We start from the raw sequence: 22,315 nt of genomic DNA, 5'->3' as shown, positions 1-22,315 counted from the left end.
GGATAGCCTGAGAACATATCTGAAGGTTAGTCAATGAAGGGGGAAGAGAAAAATCAAAGACAGTGAGAGTTTTGAGTTTGGAGATAACTGTAAAAGACAGAAAAAAAGACAGTTAGAGATAGGAACTGCTTTAGGAGAGATCAGTTTAGATTTGAACATTTTAAGGCTTTGAAAGATTTTCCAGACAGCCAGACAGAGATGGACACTAAGAACTTAGATGTAAAGGCTTTGAATTATGGGAAAGAGGGTTGAACTAGAAAAGAGATTGGGAAGTTATCAGCCTAGCAGTGATATCACTGTGAGAGAAAAGAAGAAAACAAAGGGCAGAATCTTGAAGATATTCAGAACCTTGCTATGCAAAATGTGGTCAATGGCCCAGCAGCACTGGTGCCACCAGGGAGTTGGTTGGAAAGGTGGAATCTCAGCCGTCCCCACCCTAGACCTGCTGAATCAGCACCTTCAATTTAACAAGAACCCCAGATGATTTGTATCACATTAAAGTTCAAGAAACTAAGACCTAAATGAGAAAGAAGGGATCTAACCTAGGTAGAGAAGTCAGCAAAGAAAGAGAGAAGGAAGTGGGAGAAGCAGAGCAATGCAGAATCGGCAAAACAAGATAAATTGGAGTTTCACAAAGACAGGGGCAGGACTATCCAAAACCACAGAGGTCGCAAAGTGCAAGGAAAGAAGGTATGTTTGAATTTTGTGATTAGGTGGTGTGGTCATTGTGCCCACGTTGTTCTAACTGAAAGCTTGGAGATTGCCCTTTGTGACTGGGGACAGCCTAGAAATATAATCCCCCCAGTCCCCACATACACGGGCCATATTGAAGTAGGTGTGTGGATTTGACAGCGGGACAAAGTAGAAGTTCTTTACTAGTTGCTTCTGTTTTCTCAGTGAAAGAAAATCATGTGGAGAAAATGCTAATTGTCCATCACAGTGTATTCTCCCCTTTCTGGGTACACAGACTATTTTCCTCAGCCTTTCTTTCAGTTAGCAATGGTCAAATGTGAAGTTACTGCTGGTGGAATGTGAGCAGAAATGATGTTCGTCACTGCCGGGCCAGCATGCCTCCTTCATCCATTTTTCCTTCCTGACAGCTGGATTATACAGATGACTACAAGCCCCTGGGGTTGGCAGAACCACAAGAAAGAAGGTGCATGGATGCAGGAAAGCTGCCCACTGACCTGGTTCCCCCATTCTGTATTATTATGTGAACAAGATATAAATTTCTATTGAGTGGGAGCCATAACAGTTGTGTTTATTTGTTATAGCAGTTTAGTCTACTCTGGCTAATGTAGTTATTAACTGAAAGTAATGAGGGGGGAGTTTGGAAGGGGGAGGGACAGAGGAAGAGAGGTGAAATAATAGTCTGTGAGTGTGGGAGAGGGAATTGACTAGGAAAACATGGTAAGGTTTGCAGACACTACTAAGGGCCCACCTGAGTGAGTGGTCATGAATTTACAGTGAGATCAGTCAATATGGTTGTGCATTTTTCTCCAGCTATATTTAGTTGCTTATGAGCAGGCACTGAGTAGGTAGTTTGGGATTACCCAGGACTGAGATTTGGCCGGGCGAGTATGATGGGGGAGAGATGGGCAAAATAGTTGAGGGTAAATGCAAAGGAGACATTATAATTTCAGATCTAGTAAGAAGGAAGGCTTTGAGAGGGGTAGGGAACTGTGAAAAGATGACAGGGTGAATAGAATGGTGTTTCTCATCAGGTTGAAGAATTGTTGGAGTTTAGGTACTATAGAGAATGACCTGAAAAGAGAAGAAATGGGTTGGAGAGTAGCGGGCTTGAAATTAAAATTGGAAGAGGGTCAGTAATGTAAAGGTGGAGGGAATGGCCGTGACAGTGGGTAGCTAAGATAGCACAGGGCAAAGATCGTTCAAACAGACGTGGTCCAAGAGTTGAGAGGCAGTAAGTGTTTGAAAGATATATCTATGTCTATATATTTACTTTGCAAAGAATTACCCACCAAAGTGACACTAGAGTTGATGCAGTGAGTAGCTGTGGTGAGAGTGATAATGAGCCTGGTGCTAAAATCTTCAAAGAATGAGGAGCTGAATTCTCTGAATTAAGGTGTTGAAAGTCATCGGTGATTTAAGATGTTAAAGTCTTGCAGTTATCATGTTTCATTTAAACAGACGTTCTAAAGTTTTGTGTTACTAATGTGGGATTCTAATTGCTTCTCTTTGACCTCTCAAATTACAGATGGTTACTGCTTCTTTAAGAGGAAATGCCCATCTGTCCGTATTATAAAACACACACATGCCAGGATTCCCAGTTTAAATATCTGTGCTTTAAAATTTGTCATAAAAGAGTCTCTTCTACCTCCAACGTGTATCCTCAAATAGGTATATTAACAGTGATACTAGCCTTGCCACATCAAATAATGTGCTGTACATGTTCAAAATCTACATGGAGAACCACAGGTATTGCTTAAGTTAACAGAAAATAGGGATTGACTAGAGACCTGACAAATTAAAAATAACAAGAGAACCTGTAGTTTAGAAGATGATGCACCACGGTATTATATAGCATAGGGGCTCTGGAGTCAGACTGCTGGGAGGTAAGCACATCACCCATCTCATGGGGTTATTGAGGATAAAATACGTAATACATGTAATACATGTAAAGCATTTACAAGACTGTTTAGCACATACTAGCACTCGCTAAACGGTGTATTATTGTACTTCTATCTAATCCTTATGGAATTGCCTATAACTAGGACTTCTCCTACTTAGAAAATATGTTCATTACATCTATATAGATGGTACGGAGACTTCTGGTTAAACGTGGTGCATTGACCACATGTTTTTCTCCACTCACTCCAGATACCTCATTAAAATGACAGGGAAGGGATAAAAATATAAACCCATAAAGGCAAAGCGAACAGGAAAAGAGATCTTCTGCTGAAGAAAGATGTCAGCAAACTTGGGAACATGGAAACCAGATGGATGAGTGACAACTAATGTACCCAAACTGAGAAATTTAATACATAAGCTTTTGGGAGGAGGTAGAGCCAACCAGAGTGAACCTTTTCAAGTCCCAGGCCCTGGAAAGGCTCTGAAACTGCAGCTGCCACACCTTTGAAAGCAGAGGTAGAGCAGGGATGAAAATGAGAATGTATTACAAAAGTTTTATGAAGAACAGTGGGATCCTACTTTCCCTCAATCCCTACTTAATTCAGCAGATAGGAAGTTTACTTTCTGAAGAATTTGACTCAGAGCTCCTCTGGACACCAGGCAGAGTTGAGGACAGGGATGACTCACTCCACAGAAAAACAGAATTAAATGAAGTTGTGCATATTGAATTATGAGACATCCCCACCAGCTTCGTTCCCAAATTCGGATCCTAGAATGCTGGGATCCCATCAGGAAATTGGCAGCTTCCTCTGGGGGGAAAATTGGCTGGTCCAAGAGAAAAAACATTGACAGTTGGAGGGTTCTATAATGGAGAATGTGGCTTGTAACCTATCTTTTTACAGTGAAGCCCAACAATGGACAAGCCCTGCTCTTGCCAACAGAGGCTCCCATCAACTTTTAATCATCTCATTCTTAAATGTGGGTGAATAGTTAGAGGATCTCCAGATATTTGAAGAAACCCCCTTACATGAAAGAGCCTGAAATGAACAAACAGAAAAAAGGAAAAAAGAAAAGGCAGAGAGAGAGGTAGGGAAGGAAGGAAAGGAGGGAGGGAGAGAGGAAGGAAGGAATAAAGGAAAGAAAGAAGAAAAAACAAAAGAAACAGAGGAAATAGAGCCAATGCTGGGAGCAAGAAAAAGATGTCAAAATGAAAAAGATTTTAACTTGCATATGTTCAGGAATCTGCTGGAAGGAGGTACCCCATCAAAATAAGGGTGTAAAACAAGAAACAGAAACACACGGGGCCTAGTAAATGGTCAAAGTTACCATCAGTCTTTCCTTAACAGACTATGCTCCTTAATGGATGGGTCTGTGATTTATTAAACTATGTTTCCTTTAGCAGTTAGCACTTAGCATAAGACCCAGCACATAAAAATTTATTGAATAAATTAGCTTTCTCTGCATTTCCATTAATCTTTAAAATACATAGCATTGAGAAATATACAGAGAGTACCCTCACGATACAGAGAGACAGGGTGCTCCTTTTGTGTTTTACTTAAGTAGGAAAAATACATGTGAAAGACCTGAGAGTATAGACTACAGAAGCCAAATTACCTGGCTGTGCTCTGTGCTCTTACCATTCTTCGCCTGGCAATAAAACAGAAATAATTCTTGAAGGAATAATCTTAAAATAATAAGCTAAAATTTATCATCGCCACTAACAACAACAAGAAGTTGCATTTCTGCTTATTAAGTCAGTTTGTATGGGTAAACATTACCTAAGTTCCTCAATTTATGGTATGGTGTGTTGCTATCCCAAAATTACTGTCCACCAAAACCAAACAGTGATCAATAAACAAAAATTAGTTTTATTTCTCTACACTAGCAATGAACAATCTGAAAATGAAATTAAGAAAACAAGTCCACTTACAATAGCATCAAAAGAAAAAATATTTAGGAATAAATTTCAAAGAAGCATTAAGACTTGTACACTGAAAACTACAAAAAAGGGTTAAAAGAAATTAAAGAAGATCTAAATAAATGAAAGATAGCCCATGTTTATGGACTGGAAAGCTTAATATTGTTAAGATGGCAATAGTCTCCAAATACAGCTATAGAGTCAATATAATTTCTATCAAAATTTCAGCAGGATTTTTTGCATGAATGGATAAGCTGCTCCTGAAATTCATATTCGAACTAAAGGGACCTCAAATAGCCAAATCAATATTGAAAAAGAACAAAGCTGGTATACTGACACTTCACAACTTCAAAATTTACTACAGAGCTACAGTAATCAAGTGTGGTACTGGCATAAAGACAGACATAAATCAATGGAATAGAATCAAAAGTCCATAAACAAAAACAAACATCTGTGGTCAATTAGTTTTCAACGTAGGTGCCAAGACAACTCAATAAGGAAAAGACAGTTGTTTTTTCAATAAGTGGTGCTGAGACAACTTGATTTCCACACACAAAAGAATAATGTTGGACCCCTACCTCACATTTATACAAAACTTAATTCAAAATGGACTCAAGACATAAATTTAAAAGCTAAATCAATAAAACTCTTAAAACGTAAGATAGACATAAATCTGTATGATATTGGATTAGGCAATGGTTTCTAAGATATGACAACTAAAGCAAACAACCAAAAAAAAATATTTATACTGGACTTCATCAAAAGTAAAACTTCTGCAATGCAAAGGACACCATCACAAAAGTGAAAAGACAACACAGAATGGGAGAAAATATCTGCAAATCATAAATCTGATAAGGGATTTGTATCTAGAATATATAAAGAACTCTTGCAACTCAACATTGAAAAGACAAATGCCTCAATTTTAAACTGGCAAAAGATTTGAATAGACATTAATTCAATGAAGATAAACAAATGGCCAATAGCACATGAATTTAGTCATTGAGAAAATATAACTCAAAACCACAATGAGATACCACTTTACATATACTAGGATGAGCATAATCAAAAAGACCAGACAATAACAAGTGTTGACAAGGATGTAGAGTAACTGGAACCCCCATACACTACTGATGAGAATGTAAAATGGTGCAGCTGCTGTGGAAAACAGTTTGAGAGTTTCTCGAAAAGTTAAACATTGACTTATCATATGACTCAGAAATTCCACTCTTAGGCAGAATTGAAACATGTTCACACAAAAACTTGTACACAGATATTTATAGCATTCCATAGCATGGTTATTCATCATAGCCCCAAAGTAGAAATAATCCAAATGTCCATCAACTCATGAATGGATAAACAATGGATTATTATTCAGCCATAAAAAAGAATGAAATACTGTTACATGCTATATGAGTGAATCTTGAAAACATTATTCTAAGGAAAAGAAGCCATATAGTATAAGATATATGCTGTATGATACCCATCTATACGAAGTGTCAAAAGTAGGCAATTCCATAGAGACAGAGAGTAGATTAGTGGTTGCCAGGGGATGGGGGAAAGCTGAAATTGAGACTGATTGCTAATAGGGACAGAGTTTCTTTTTGGTGTGATGAAATGTTCTGGAATTAGTGATTGCACAACACAGTGAATATACTAAAAACTACTGAATTGTGCACTTTAAGATGGTAAATTTTATATTATGTGAATTATATCTTAGTTTAAAAACAATTTAAGTGAAATGTGATCCTAAATCTGAAATAAATCCTAAGCAATTCTATAGATCAAAGCAGTAGATCTAGAGCAGTTTCCTGTTTATGGAAGGACAAAATGGCTTGGCAAAATCAGTCAGTGCTCTTCCCCTCCCATAAAAACTAGCTGGATGTGATTTCTGTGTTCAGATGCAATTTATGATAAGTTGCCCCCTTTGAGAATACATGCATTGAGTTAATTGAAAAGCAATTTTTGTCAGTGAGTTTACATCTAGTTTTTCCAGTTCTGTGCATGTTTGCCTAGCTCAGAAACATATTTCCATCTATAAAAAGCATCCTTGATATTCTATCCCCTTACCCTGCTTTATTTTCTCCAGAGTACCTATCACTGGAATATTAAGTTCCTTGAGTGACAGGGCTTTTAGTTCTCAGCTCTATCCTCAATGATAAAAGGTTAATAGAAAACGTAAAGCAGGAAAAATGCCTATAAATTATCTACAGAAAATTTCTATCTGTTGTCTATAGATGCTATCTTTGTGATGTCTTCAGAATACGAGTAACTTTAGTTACCATCTCACCCTTTGAAAGAGGCACAGATTCTTCCCTAAGAACTAAACCCCAGGGCACTGGCCTGGTTCTGAAGGGTACTTTGGTTTGCGGTAGCCTGGCCGACTAAACTCACGTAATCAGGTCCTTACATCTAGTTTCCCTTCTCAGAGAATAGTGAAATAGTGAACTCTGTAATAAACCTTACTAAGAGGACCTCAGTACCACTGAAGGTGACTCTTCCAGTAAGAGTGTATATGTTAGTATTCTTCTCTGATTTATTTGTTCACAATCCACTAGAATACTTCTGATTGTAGGTTCCATCACTCTTAAAGTCTTGGCTTTCTCTTTGATTACTTGGCTGCACAGCTCATGGGTGCTTTGATCTAAACGGAGATAAAATATTCCTTAACATTGGCAGATACTTGCAAACTAAGGGGAGTGATCTTCCCTCAGAGTACCTATAAAGGAGAACATCATGGTAATGTTGGATTTAATTCTAATATTATTCTTGTATGCAGTAGCAAAGAGTACTCAGTGCCAAACAAAGCCTGACTTTGCTGTTAATTTGATCACATACCTATACATATACCCAAAAAATAACTGTTACAGTTTCCTTGAATGAAAAATTGAGTTTAAAATATCTTTGTGATTACCAAATGGAGGAAACCAGACCTCTCAGTTATAAGAAAAGTTATTTTCTAACCATTCAAAAATGCAACTATTACTAAAGAAATAAGTAACAAAGAGCCAAAAACTGGTGGTTAAAAACCCAGTAAAAATATATTTTTTGTTCATAAATCAAAGAAATGAAGTACTTCTTATGCCTATAAAAAGACTCGGCACATCTTTAAAATATTTTCTTGTGAGAATAGAATTCATATGAAACTTTCCAGAGAATAGTTATTTCTACTGTTGCTAACATATATAACTAAAACTCTGAGAATTTGTTTAAAAATGTGTTATGATATATATAAAGTAAGCAACCACATTTGTGCTAAAAAGTTATCCCATTTTGACAGCCAACTCTATAGAAAAACCTTCATATAGTAAAAATAGCAGTTTCACTTCCAATTAATTTATTAAATAATTACTTTGAGTTGCATTTAAAAAATAAGATTTTGACTTTAAATGCTTTTTTAAAAGAAAAGGCTGTTCGGTGTTTTAGAAAGTATTATTTAATGTATTCCATTAGTAAGATTATAACCTGGGTCACTTGGATCATGTTCTGGTCATGTCTTATAGCCAGTGACACCTGGTGCTGGCTGGGGAAATGTCTAGTGAAACAGATCGGCTTAGTTCCAGGCTTTGAATGGAACAATTCAAATTCTGCCCAACCTCCAGGTGATGGGAATTTCAAAAGAAGACTGGCACCTCAGTAAAAAAAAAAAAAAGTACCTTGCCCTGTTCCCTACCTAGAAAAAAAAAATCATGCTAGAATGTAACAGCAAAAACCTTCGACAATTTTAATATTTATATATTATCAAAATTATAAAATCAGTTGAATTAAGATTAACTCCTCACTCCTTTTCATGGTGGATAGTGAAATACCACTGCAGGCCACAAACAAAAATGAATAACATCAATTCAGCCTCTCAAGGCAGGCCAGTAGCTGCTGGTTTGTAATTATGAATGCAAGTCTTTTATCCAGAGATTTTTTCAGTAGGAAAATTCAGGGATAGTTTAGCAGAGAGAAAAACTAAGCAAAATGGTTAAGTATTGTTTTATAAAGATAAATCCTGTCAATTCTGTCTACAGTGTTTGTTTTGGCACACTATTCATGGCTCTTCACTAGTAAAAATCACTGAAGTCCTATTCTTCAGTTGATGTTATGGCTGTTGGAATTTATCCAAAACTACTGTTTCTTGTAATTCCCTACTGAATGGCTCCACAATTTCCATTTAAATTCTGTTTAGGGTGGCTTCTTTTCATATAGTCCTCAATAGTCATCATAGGAAGAGAAATCAGTATAAACTGGGTTGTATATTTTCAAATGGCAAATTTAATAATAACTAGGAGTATTCTTTAGGGTTTAGAGAAAGCCAAAGATTTAAGTTAAGTTGCAGTGTTGTTGCAAGAGAAATAGAATTATATTCTCTCAAAATATTTTTGAAAATCCCTTGCTGGTGTATGGAACGCTTTAAAATAAACCTCTTTTTTCTCCTGTTTTTATCAGAGCTATTTGAATCTTGGAACACTGTGGGGAGTGAGAGGTAAGCAAGCTATAATTTGCCTATAATTTGATTTTGTTACTTGGGGCAGGGTCCAAGAAGTGGTTCTTTTAAGAGACCCCTTAGATCAAATAAATTCTACCAATATTTACTATTTTGGACTTGAAAAATTGTACCTTGCTTTGTATATACTGTAATAAGCTTAAAACCACAATACAGTATGCAAATATTATTTTAAGATACATTTCTTTTGTTCTACTTTAATTACACAAGCATTAACTAATAAGTGGTGTTTTAAATTTTCAACAGTCATACATATAAAATTTTTTAAATATTTAGTTTTCTCCTCTTCTGTTGTGAATGGTTTTGCTCCTTGGGCATATTAAAGATCTTGCTCATTGTAACAAAGCCTGTGAGACTTGTATTTTTCTCTTAAAGTACCATAGAGATTAACTCAGTAGAACTTTGTGTCATAATTTACCAGTAGAACCCAATACATAAATCTAAGTCAATATATTTGGGTTCAATTAAATTACACTGCTAGCATTTCAAATAGTGGCAAATTCTGTTGCTTCACTGAGGAAATTCCTACAAAAAAAGATATAAAAACGGACAACTAAGACCGATTCAAACTATCAAAAGCCAGTATTATAATATCAAGCTTTTCTCACTTCCTCTTTATAATTTCTCTTATTCTAATTATCACCATACTGGGGTATTGTCAGGGTCAACATGAAGGACATTATAAAACTCAAATACCACTCCAGTATTTGGTGCCATATATGCACTGCATTCCAAAAGCAAGAAGTGGAAACAGTCTCTCCTTATGCATGCATTAAGGGGTGCACTGTTTATAGAAAATTTAAAAACAATAAAACTTATGAAAATTCAGTCTACTTTTTATTCTCAGCCTCCAGGTAAACAATGACATTGATAAAATATTCCTATTAGACAGATGCTCCCATACCCACCCTTTAAACACTACTGCCCAAATGAGTTCAGAAATACTACATACTCAGTGCATTTATGAAACTTGCTGTGATGAGATCTCACTCTCACCTTTATTTTCAATTTTTGAAAATATAAATGTAAAAGAATGTGTTAACAGTACTAATCAAGGTAGCCTGCAGCCTGTTATATCTTTAACTGTAATATTTTAAAAAGTTCCAGTGAAGTTGAGAGAGTCATTATAGGCATGAATGAACATTGAGCTTTCATTATTCATACCCCAGTGTTTTAAAAAGTCACAAGTATGTTTCTCAGGAAATAAATGAAAGAGTAAAACATCTCATACCTGCATTCAATGCATGAGAATTTGTGTTGACTATAAAAACAAACGCCCACTAAGGACCTGACTCCTTAGCAAATCATTCTGAGACGTACTATGAGACTCCTTTTTAAAAAAATATGACACCCATTCTTAAATAAGCACTTATCACTTTATTGACCTGGACTAATACAAACAAGTCAGTGGCAATAAAGTCCACATTACTGAAGATCATATGTAAATTTTTGCTGACTTCTTGGACCCTGAATTCATGAAGACATGAAGAACTGAGGGGGAAAAAAAAAACCATTAGCAAAAGAAAACAACATTAAAGCACAAAAGGACCTTCACTTGACACCTAGAGTTTCCATTTTCATAGAATTCTCCAACTCTTATCTATGACACTCTGGAGTCAGGGAAGGAACTAGTACTTCATGGAGGCAAATATATTTCCTTTCAAATGCTCTGTATAAGTGGAAAAACCTAATAAACAAACAAACAAAAAACTATAAGCATATTTCATATACATGCAAAAAGGTAAACACAATGACAAAATATTTAAGAAGGGCATGTGAAACAAACAGTGAAATTTATTATTAGTGTATATATTTAAAATTGTACTTGCCTTGGGGGGAGGTGCCTTTATTTCTCTTTCCTTTGTGAATGCACCGACTAAACTAGAAAGACAGGAGGTTCACTCCCGGAATGTATTATTCAGGACATTCTGTATATGTGTGTTTGAGTATGTATATGAAATCTATCATATATGAAGGATGTATGTTTAACCAAAAGGGAAAAAAAAAACTGTACCTCTGTTATTTAGAAGTCAGTTCACATTTGCATTATCAAATCTATTCATTGTTGGTTTAGTATAAATTTTCTTTGTTAGTGAGCTTGCTTTTAGAAAATGTGTTTATATTTCCACAGGTAAAACAAATATGTGTCAATTTCTTGGGCAGGCAGAATTCCGGTGTCAAATATATTCTTTTATGAATTATTCCTAAGTTATTGCTTAATTTTATAAGGAATTTAAAATTAGGAACTTCATTAATAAATATGTGTTTATTAATAAGTATATGATTGCTGTGCTTTGTTAAGGCACTGGCCTTTTGTCATTATTTATGTATGATGTATATTAAATATATATCCTACAAACCAAAGGCAAAAAGAGAAAACTAGCTTAAAACCAGAATCTGACTTCAAATAGTCGCTGTTAAAAATAAAATTTCTAAGTTGGTTTGTAAATTTGTTGTTTGAAGTAGTTTCTCATTGGGCGGATGTTATAAAAACTATGGTTCCATTTTCAGGTAAGACCACAGAAGTCTGTTTCACCCATAATTTAAGTGAGTTTTAGTAACATACTTAAGAGATATAGAAACTATTCACCAATTTAGAATTTTGTTTTGGTTTGGTTTTCCTCTATAGGAACTGGTTTTTACCAGTGAGACCAAGAAACCCTACTCCCTAGGAGCTAAAAACTAGAAAAAACTAGAAAACTCTTTGAGCACAGGGCAACAGTTGGGTCTTAGGTGAGATGGTCAGGGTCAACAGCAACAGAGGAAAGAATAAAAGAAAAAATTAGCAAGCAGCATCAGATAAGAAAAACTAGAGTCAGTAAGAAAGAGGTTATTCTCATTGAGTAGGCACCCATAAATCAGGGTGACTTTGCTACTGCCCTACCCAAATATTAATCAGTTTAAGAAAAACTTTATTTTACAAGTGAAAGTTTGGAAAAGTAACAAAAATAACAATATAAGTAACAAAAAATAGCAAAATAATACCTCTGGTCATTATAATGGGATGAAAAATATGAAAATTTTAAAAAGTACAAATTGTATTTGGGCAAATCAACATTTAGCTCTTAATTCCAAACTGAAGTTTATGTTACATAATAAGATTTAGAGCAAAAAAACTTGAAGAAAAAATTTCATTTATATATTCACAGCCCCAGGGCTATCTGGCCAGCCTGTGTACAAGGCCTGACTAAGCAGGCTGTAGAGAAGAATCTCAGATTAAGTCCATCAGATTATTAGCTAAAGATCCTCTGTTTGGACTTCAAGCTTTACAAGTGTGCTCCATGTGACCAGATTTCTTTTTCTTGAAATGTCAGAATGCTTTCATGTTATTCTATCCTTGTTTCCCTATTCCATGGAGCTGTATCCACTTCTCCCAAAGAGGTACGTTGAATAGACAGGCAGAGGACAGATGAAAACTTACATTCCATAGTATCAGCAAACCAATTAATATAACACTCTAAAAAGAATTCCAGAAGAAGAGTAGAGCCCATGTTTAAGACTGATCTTAAACACCCTGTATGGGCTCTGAGGACCATAAATTAACCTTAATCTATAAACCCAAGCAGTTGCCTTAGCCCGCAGGCTGCATTTTGGCACAAATTTTCAGCTGTGCCAAAACATATGCAGCAGGTGACTCTCTGACACAAGCAATATTTAATCGTGTTTTTTTAAATAATAAAATATCCTTGTATTTATAGAACAACAATCTGAATTTATAAGGTATTATAACATACTTATAATAATGTACTTCATAATATACTTTAATATAATAATACACATTTGAGGAATATTTTACTTTATTATTCTACTCTTAGTTTTGCTCTTCAAATATGACTGGAAAAAAATTTTAAGCAAATTTATAAGTGGAAATATTTAAAAGTCCCATTACTTGACAGTATTGTAAAGCATGTGTGTGTTTGGTTTATTATGGAAATACAAATTAAAACTCCTCAAATATATAACAGAAGATATACACATCTATAGTATACAAAAGGATTAGAGATTCCTTCCTCCCCTTCTTCTTTTATCCTGAGGGAAGAGCTAGTGAGCTTAAGCTTTAATGTTTAACAGGTTAGAAAAAGGAATCTTACACATCTACTAAATTAAAAGTTCTATTATTAAATGTCTAAGTTTTTAAGTCACTCGGTTTCCTAGCTACTTCAATGGAATCAGCAGTCATAGATCCAACCCCAAGACTGGAACGTCGTAATGATAGTTCGAAGGTAGAAATCTGACGTAACTCTTTGCGACACAACTTTACAGGTGTGACACCATGCAGCTGTCCCACATTTCCTACTGGCTGAATGTGGGGTGATGATCGACTATGAGATTTTGTAAACTGATTTTCATCTGTTTCTGTTTTGTCCTCATTGCTTAACAAATGCCCACTAGTAGGTGCTAAAGAGCTATAAATTGGAGGTAATTCTGGGCCATCTTCCCAGAGCTTCTGCGGATTTGGTTGCGTTCGTAAGCTGCTTGTGGAACTGTCTAATTCTCTCTCCCTTCCACTTAATTTCATACTTTCAGTTCTGGACACCCATTTTGATTCTTCTGAAACCACGCCTGCTTTGTCTGGGTTCTGGACTCTATCTCCAGCATCATGATCTAAAAATAATCCAAAGAGCAGGGAAAAAATTAGAGGTTTCCTCAAAAACAGGTATCTTAATCATGAAATCCTAACATAACTACATTATTATCACTCAATATAAATTATAATCTTTCAGCTCTATTTGTTAAATGACTTCTTTGAGACAAATAGAAGTGTGAATATGATTCTTATTTCATGTAGAGGCATCTTGCATGTGAAGGACTGAGAGCTATTACTTAATGGGAAAAAATTGAGAAATAGTCTTCAGGAGATTTTGGTACTCCCTGGAAACACAGGAGTGCTTTAGGCCTCTCTGGTGCCCTTCCACACTTGCCCTCTTCTGGGTTTGCCACTGGTGAATCACATTCCAAAACCTGGTCATATTTCCAGGGAATCTTCTTGAAAATCTGCTCTTGGTTGGCACTCCTAGCATGAGAGCAGGGTTCTACTGTCTGAATGTATTCTGGGGTACATGCCATAGCTTCCACCATCAAAATGGAATAGACAGCACACCCCGCTGGAATGAGTGACAGGAATGAAGAGATCAAAGCCTGAGGCCCTCAAGTCAGAGAATCATATAATATCAAAGACAAAAACTTACTTAAAGGAAGTCCATATAGATACCAGACCTAATGCAGAGAAAAATGCTAACTTTAACATATGTTGATGATGCAATTAATACACTTCTGGTCCTGTGAATACCAAGTTTAAAAACAGGAGTTGTACACTGGTAGCTCCCAAGCCAAATCTGGCCCACAGACATGTTTTACTTAGCCTATAAAATAACATGTGATGCAAAATTTAAAAAGTGGAAAGTTTCATATAAAAATACAATTTTCCAGCTTTTATAGAAAAATGAGAAGAACTGACGATTTTTCCCGGGCAACAGCAGCTGGGCAGAGCTGCCCCTGCCAATTTAGACAACTGCTACAGTCCCACTGCTCACTGTGGCTTCCCAATTCCCACAGGCATTCTAGTTTGTGACCCCTGGTTTAAAACATATTTGATGTTACATACAACCTTTAAAAATTGTGAATCACTTTGGTGTACACTTGAAACTTATATAATATTGGACATCAACTATACCTCAATTAAAAAAAAGAAAAAAAAAAGGGAAAACATTTTCTAATTTTTAAAATTCTTCTAACAAACAAAAAACCTAAACTAGCAAATGACATAGATCCTCATGTGGAATTAGCAGATACTCACAAAGTTGACCAGAGTGATCACAGTGGCTCCCAAACTTTGCTGCACATTAGTGTCACCTGGAAGCTTTTAAAAACCCTGATACCCAGTGTCTGGGGAACGGAGCCAGGCATTGTAATTTTTAAGGATCATATGAGAGCAGAGATGAGCTCATTGGAAAGGCTCACTTCAAAACCCTCTTAGATTCCTCACAACAGAAAGTTTCCCTCTCCAGAATTTTACCATTGAGGGGAAAAACTGAAGATTAATTCACCCATAGTCTCACAGCCAGTAAAAGAAGTTAGTATTCCAACCAGATCTTCTGACTCTAGTATCCTCACAGAGTTTTATAAGGATAGAGTTTTAAATACTTAAACAAGTATGTAGACTGTATGTCCATATAAACCGATTTTATCCTCACAAAATGTTAGAAAACAGATGCATTGTAACAGAAGCATGATCAAGAAGTGACCAAGATATTTTAGCCTAAAGATTAAATTTTCTGCTATCTGAAAATGCCAAAAATATTCAAAGCAGGTAAACACAAGTCTGGTAGGCAGATAGTGAAAAGATTAATATCAAAAACCAATCAACCGAATACCAGGACACTTATGCATTAACTAGGATACTGATTATTAAGCACAGAATACATTTTAGGGAACTCAAAATTTTGATATATTTAAATTGCTATATTTTATAATTCAAACAAGTCTTATTAAATGTCATCACATTAGAGCAGCATTTTGAGATAGGATATAGTACAAGCTATACCCCAATATGAGTCCAGCTGAATTTTTTTAAAGCATGGGGAAAATACTGAAAAGAATTAAGCTGAAATGTTAATAGTTGTAGGTAGGATTATGGGTGCTTTTTTCTATAATTTCAAAGTTTTCTATAATGACTATATATTGCTTTTTATAGTCAAAAAATAAAATATGGTTTCATTTTTATAATTATCTGTTTTGAGATACAATTGATATATAACATTATATTAGCTTTAGGTGTACTCTTTATATATTATTGTACCCACCTTTCAGCAGTTTTCTTTATAAGTACAAAATAGCTGTGTTACTAAAAGGCTGTAAAGTCACCTTTCAAAAGCCAAACTTAAGTTATTAGAAGAATACTTCTCTAAAGGAAAGCTAATTCTTTCATAAAATGCGATTACTTTAGAAATATCGATTCCTCTCTATTGGTGGGCTTAAAGACAATCTTTTTTTAAAATTTAATTTAATTTAATTTATTTTATTTTTTAGGGGGGAGGTAATTAGGTTTATTTATTCATTTAAATTGAGGCACTTGGGATTGAAGCCAGGACCTCACGCATGCTGTGCAGGTACTCTACCCCTGGGCTCAACTGCTGAGCTATACCCTCCCCTCAGACAATCAATCTGTTTTAATCATAGCACTATATCACCTTCATGGCACTTTTTACTTTTGCAAAGTTCTTTTTCATGTTTTATCATTTCATTGAGGAAGGTGGTATTTCTACATATCTACATATAATTATGCAAGAAAACATCTTTGTCTCAACATGGGTTTTATTATATCTTTTAATTTTCAGGGGTCATAGTATGAAAATACCCAATTTAGAAATAAATACAATATTATTTTACCTTTACTTTTATTATTCACTATTTAGTTTACTTTTTTGTGATAATCAGAAGGGTTCATTTACTATAAAACAGGAAAACAACAGCTATTCCATATTATAGGGGTATTTTAAGGATTAAGTGAGTTAGGGAATGCAAAAGCCCCAGCTACGTGGCAGGCAATCCAATAAATGATCATTTCCTTCCACATACACATTTGTTCATTCATGCACTTCTCCAGCGATTCTTATACATAGACTAGACAACTGTTTGTTTACAGAGACAAACAGAAGTTAAATATCTAATTCTAAATAACCTATCAATTGGGAAAGGCTCCACTATAAACCATGTTACGGTGTCAGCATGACAAGTAACACTAAATCTCTTACTTTCTGATGGTGCTAGTTGCCGCCGAATTGCTTCCCCTAACAGTTCCTTAAGTTTCTTCTTAAGATCTCTGCTGGTTTTCTTATAGAAATAAAGATCTCTTTCCAGCTGCTGGATTTTATCTTCATAATTTTTTAAAGTTTCCACAATGCCTTCCCCATCTTGCTCTATAAAATAGAAATTTACATTTAAAATCAGTTTAAGATAAATTATTGAAAATTATGTTCTAACAGAGCTCGCAGACTATATTTAAAGGGCAGAAGTATGTTACATGTATCTGTTACCTCAATGGATTTGTTTTCAGCTACAATTTGAATTCTTCTGTCTGTAAAATTTTTCGAAGTTAAGACAGAGCCCTTCTCCACCCTAACCCCTACCAACTACAACATTTTTCATGATTCATAAACACTTTTTGAGTCACTACTAACTAGATTTATCTTCAGAACAGCAGAAGTTAAGGTTCACATTTGGAACTCTGTCCACTAGCTGCATTAGTTTATATTAGGAACTATGGATATGTGGAAAGTTGTAAGCCTGAAGTTTATAGGCTCGAGAAATATACAGCCAAAAAACCCCACAAAAAATAGAAACCTGTCAAAAGAGGCTACAGAGATTAAATTACAAAGGAAAACGCCATTTAAAGAAGGAGAAGAGGGGGAAAAACACAAGCAAAGTTTTAGTTTATGCTACAATAACTTAAAGCTTCTAATTAATATTTAGGAATGTCCAAAACTGCATCCATTTGGATTATGTTCTAGAACCAGTAAAACTCAGATTACTGACCTTCAGAGATACACACTTTCAGACTTACTCTTTCTTATTGGTAAGTTTATAAAATGGCCCTATTGGTTTATAATTTTCTTTTATTATAACTGTTTTATAAAAATTGATCTAAGTATATTGTATATTTTATATTAATCCATCATCCTGGTTAAATTTTTTTAAATTAATAATATCATAAGTCAGAATCCCCATGAAGGATATCATTAGAATCAACTTAATTTTACATCCTATATTCAGTTGAAATTAGAAAATTCATAAATTGTTAATATTTCTCAGTTAACAACTTTGTTATGAAAAACTTGTCCCAGCTATAGAAATGAGTAATTTTTAAAATGTTTTCATTTGATTAAAGCATGAGCTTTTGTGATACAAGGCCAATCACTTGAAAAACATATTAAAAATTCTATTAAAATATCACTCTTAGAGACTTAAGACAGAATTAACATAAGGTAAGGAGAGCATGTTTGCATGAAATAACGACTGGAATCCTGTCAAGGAAATCTGTCATCAGGCAACTGGTTGCTAATTAACTGGTTATAGAATTAACTTAGAGGCAAATTGTCTCAACACTCAAATGCATATATTTTCCAATTTTCTGCATTCTCAGGTTGCTTCTTCCAGATCCTTTTTAAGTCATTTCCAGCTGTAGATTCACAAGAATCAAGACTAAGCAGCTAAGCAGCCTGGACTGAAGCATTACCAGTATTGCTAGGCAGTGATTTTGTTGCCATAGCAACTGTTTGTGTACCAGCCATAAGCCGTATGGTGAGGACCAATTGCTGCGACAACTCTTTCTACACCAGAGTTGACAGCTGAACTACTGTGCACTGATAACAGTGTGTGCCCTTCAATTGTAGACTAATTTTGACCTAAGCTATAACCTTAATGCATAAAATTTACAACTGACTGATACTTATAACAAGAAATATAACCAGAAATCTTACAGAACCTATCACTTTAATTTTATGAAGGGAAAGTAATTTAAATATCCGGATTCTATATTCTTGGGAGATAGGACCTTTTCAACTGTACACCACCAAGCCAGAAGTCACCCCACATTCCTACATGAAAACTAGACCAACAATAAATTAACAGGATTGCAGCAGTTGTGGCGCTGGGGACAGGCAGAGGGGATGCCATTTCAAGCACAAACAGCTTGACATCAAAGTCAACTGTCTCAGCATGTGGACCAAGACATGTAAAGCACAAAACATCCGTAAGTAGTAACTATTTATGCATGTTGGGCTTTCTTTTTTTATCTTTTTTTTTTTTTGGCAGGGGGAGGTAATTAGGTTTTTAAATTTTATTTATTCATTTATTTATTCATTTGGAGGAGGTACCAGGGATTGAACCCAGGACCTCATGCTTGCTAAGCATGCACTCTACCACTTGAGCTATACCCTCCCCCCATGCTGGGCTTTTAAGTGATCCAATTCTGTCCTAGCTTCCTTTCCCAATCCTCCTCCTACACATCACCTTTACACAGCTGACAAGAAGAGGCAGGTACCTTTGAAATGATGTAAGAGCAGCTGCATTTTTTGCTCATGTTCCTTTTGCTGGAGGGTCAGTCTCCGGTCACACTGCAATTTCAGATGTTCCAGTGCAGATTCCAACTCACGAACTGTATTATCCCGTTCCAGAACTTTCATTTTAATTTCTTCATTCTGTAACTGCAGTTTCCGTTCAGCTTCTCGCAAATTAACCACCTAGCAAAGACATTTTTTGACCTTTTCAGTGAGTCTTAGATAGCCTAATACAACAGGTTATTTACTTTTCTTAGACTTCATAAAGATGAACTCCCATGATCACCATGATATAACCAGACAAATGCTTTGTAACATACCCATAAAATAACCTAACAGCCTTTTGAATTTGTTGGGATCCTGAATTGGTAACAATTTCATTTTAAATATAATGTTCTAACAATCACCCCTCCAACATTTCTTAGACATGATCTCTGAAGTTTACATTTATAATCCTACAACTCTATTTCTCCAATCTAAAAAGATAGCAAGAATCTAAAGACTCTTGTAACATCTAGATAATTCCCAATTTTAACTCCAAGATGAATGTTATAAATAAGTGACAGAATTTTTTAAACTACAAATATGGAATTTGGTCTCAGATTGTACATGCAGTCTAGTGGGTTCCTCTCTGCACTGATATAAAGTGAGAATACTTCAGGCAATATCTGTGTCACAGAACTTGTTAATAATGCAATGACTTTCTCTCCAGAAAAATACTCATTTCCACAAAGGGTTCTTCAGATCAGAAAACCCCTTGGTCTGGGAGCTTTGGGTTAAGAACCCTTGGTCTAAGAACACTACAAAGGAGTAATCTAAATTTTAAAAAAAGTTATCTATATCAAAACCTCGGACAATAACCACCATATTTTTGCCCTCCATTTAAATATCCGGTGATACGATGTACTCTTACCACTGACAGTAATTATCCAAGAGGAGGGCTGGGTATAACATTTCCATTAATTTGTTCATCTTTATTTCATTTGTCCAACAGAATCAGAACTTTATTTTAAAACTTAAGTGTTTCATTTTTCATTAATTTTCTGCTATTCCCTTAAATTGAATATATTTTTCACAGAAAAGAATAATCTACTTGTTTAACACTTCATAATATTTATCTTAAGAGAAGACATTAGAGAAAAGATAGATACAGTTTTCAATGCTATGAAACATCTCTGCATCAGTAAATTGTCACATTTGAACAAAATGTTTTTATTTATATTAAGCACATTCAGGTTAATGCTAAAATCTATTACTATCTTTGTCACTAATGCACCATTTCATCTCCATTTCAATTCTCAGGGTAGGGTTAGAAAGTACAGGTACCCCTACCCTACAGCAATGAAGGAAGGGGAACCCAAATGTGCAGGGCCCTTGAGTTTTTCACAAATGCTGAGTAGCAACCGAATCTAGAAAACATCCAAGAAATAGTGACTGAGGAATATAACAAATTCTTTGGTTTTTAGAAGTACTTAAAAATCCCTTCTTTCAAAAGGCACTTCAACTTTAAGAACCTCACAAAGTTAGGCCTACATACTTGGATAAGAAATTTTAGATGACAACATTCACTACTGTAAATTCTACAGAAATGTGAGCTGTGTAAATATCTCAATTCCTCTTTATAAGAAAATCCTTTGTCCCTGAAACACAAACCTTATTGAAATATCTGAGAAGAATAGCTCTAATCTCAACTGGATTCAGGCAAATTAGCTTTTCCAAGACATTTGCTTCACTGTGAGAGAGGTTTTGGAATGCAGCTCTGAGTGACTTCTGGCGACTCTGGATACCTTCGTTCTTGTATTCAATTGCAGCTTCCAAAGCTTCAATCCCTTCTTCGAGTTGAAAAAGGACATGTTCTTCCTAGATATAATACAATAGAAGCCACTCATTTTAAATGAAGTAGTCTAACTTGGCCTTTGTCATATACTAAGACCATACAATACTACTTGAGTTGAGTCTAATGGACATTACCATTCTTTTACTAAATGTTAAGAAAATGTTTATTGAGTGCTTGCTATGCCACACAATGCATGGTGTGTTTACAGAGATACATATAACATATAATCATTGAATCCTCACAGTAAATCCTGGGTAGTAAAACGGAAGAGGTAGAAGCTTAGGTGAAATATGAAACACCCCAAGGTCATAAGCAAATGCTAGTCATCAAGGAATACACTTGAACAAAGCCTCAGCCCACAGGTTTGGCAGTATTGTCATCTATCTCCCTCCATGGCTCCTAAAGTGTACATTATGTGTCAGTGAGATCTGGAGACTGTGGGCGTCCTTCAAGGATCTATCAAAACAATATATTGCTAGGAAGGAAAGAAGAAATAGATTTAGAACAATCTATTAAGAACCAGTAATCAGAGGAGAGTCTCTAGGGAAAAATCACAGTATGACATAAGAAAAAGTAGTGAGGATTTAAGGACATGAAACATTTCATAACATTCTTATGAGATGTCTAATAGGAAAGTGTAGGTATCAAAAATGGTGGCAGCATAATCTTTTTTTCATACACTGGAGAAGACTTTCTTTATAGGAAAAAAAATCTGATGAATTCCTGTCAGAAAACCTAGCAGTTCTCTGAACTATCCAAATAACATCTTAACTGGGGGGAATCTAAATCTCTGGTAAGAAGTTATTTTGGATGTGGTACGACTTGGATGTATATTTCTGTATACCTGTACTTGTGATGGAGCCCACCTCAACTTTAAGTTCCTCGCGGACAGATGGTTTTGTCCATACTCACATCCTCATTGCCTAGCACAGTACATATCACATAGTTTAAACTCAGTATCTGCTGAATGAGTTAATAAAGGGGGAAGAGAAAAAATTTTTCATATGTCTTGGGTACATGACCCGAGTATTTCTCTCCACTTTTCCCCCTAGCGTTTCAAAGGAAAATAGTGTTCATATTTCTGATCTACCTAAAGAACAGTTAGAGTGACTTCTGGAACTCCTTTTTTGGAATTCAAGGAAAGGTATGTAATAACCTATTCCAAGGGAGGCTGAATAACACTTATTTTTAAAACGCTATTTTATAAAATTTCCTGAAAGAGCTATTTTGAACAAAAAAGTTCAATAGCATTTTATTTCTCTGTGCAATCACTAACCATCAAGAATTTGGTGATCTGATAATCATTCCATAAGGAAGAAAGTAAGATTCACCTTTTTAAGAAAAACAAACTTAAATCTTGAAAGGAACTTAGATGAATAAAAAGAACCAGAAAATAAAAGTGAATTTTCCAAAGAACATAT

At 35.2% G+C, this 22,315-nt stretch overlaps 1 protein-coding gene across 1 annotated transcript in view; it reads right to left on the bottom strand.

Annotated features, from left to right (window-relative positions):
• LOC102509418 (kinesin-like protein KIF27) overlaps positions 1–22,315 on the bottom strand; it is a 127,014-nt gene that overhangs the window by 60,836 nt on the left and 43,863 nt on the right. Inside the window, 3 exon segments of the mRNA XM_032477510.1 lie at positions 16,754–16,918; positions 19,042–19,240; positions 20,711–20,917. Of these exon segments, the coding sequence (XP_032333401.1) occupies positions 16,754–16,918; positions 19,042–19,240; positions 20,711–20,917 (571 nt within the window).

This window comes from Camelus ferus, chromosome 4 (genome assembly GCF_009834535.1).
Source record: "Camelus ferus isolate YT-003-E chromosome 4, BCGSAC_Cfer_1.0, whole genome shotgun sequence".
In the NCBI taxonomy this organism is placed as follows: Eukaryota; Metazoa; Chordata; class Mammalia; order Artiodactyla; family Camelidae; genus Camelus; species Camelus ferus.
Note: the sequence above shows the minus strand (reverse complement) of the source record. Positions and strands in the feature narration are given on the sequence as shown.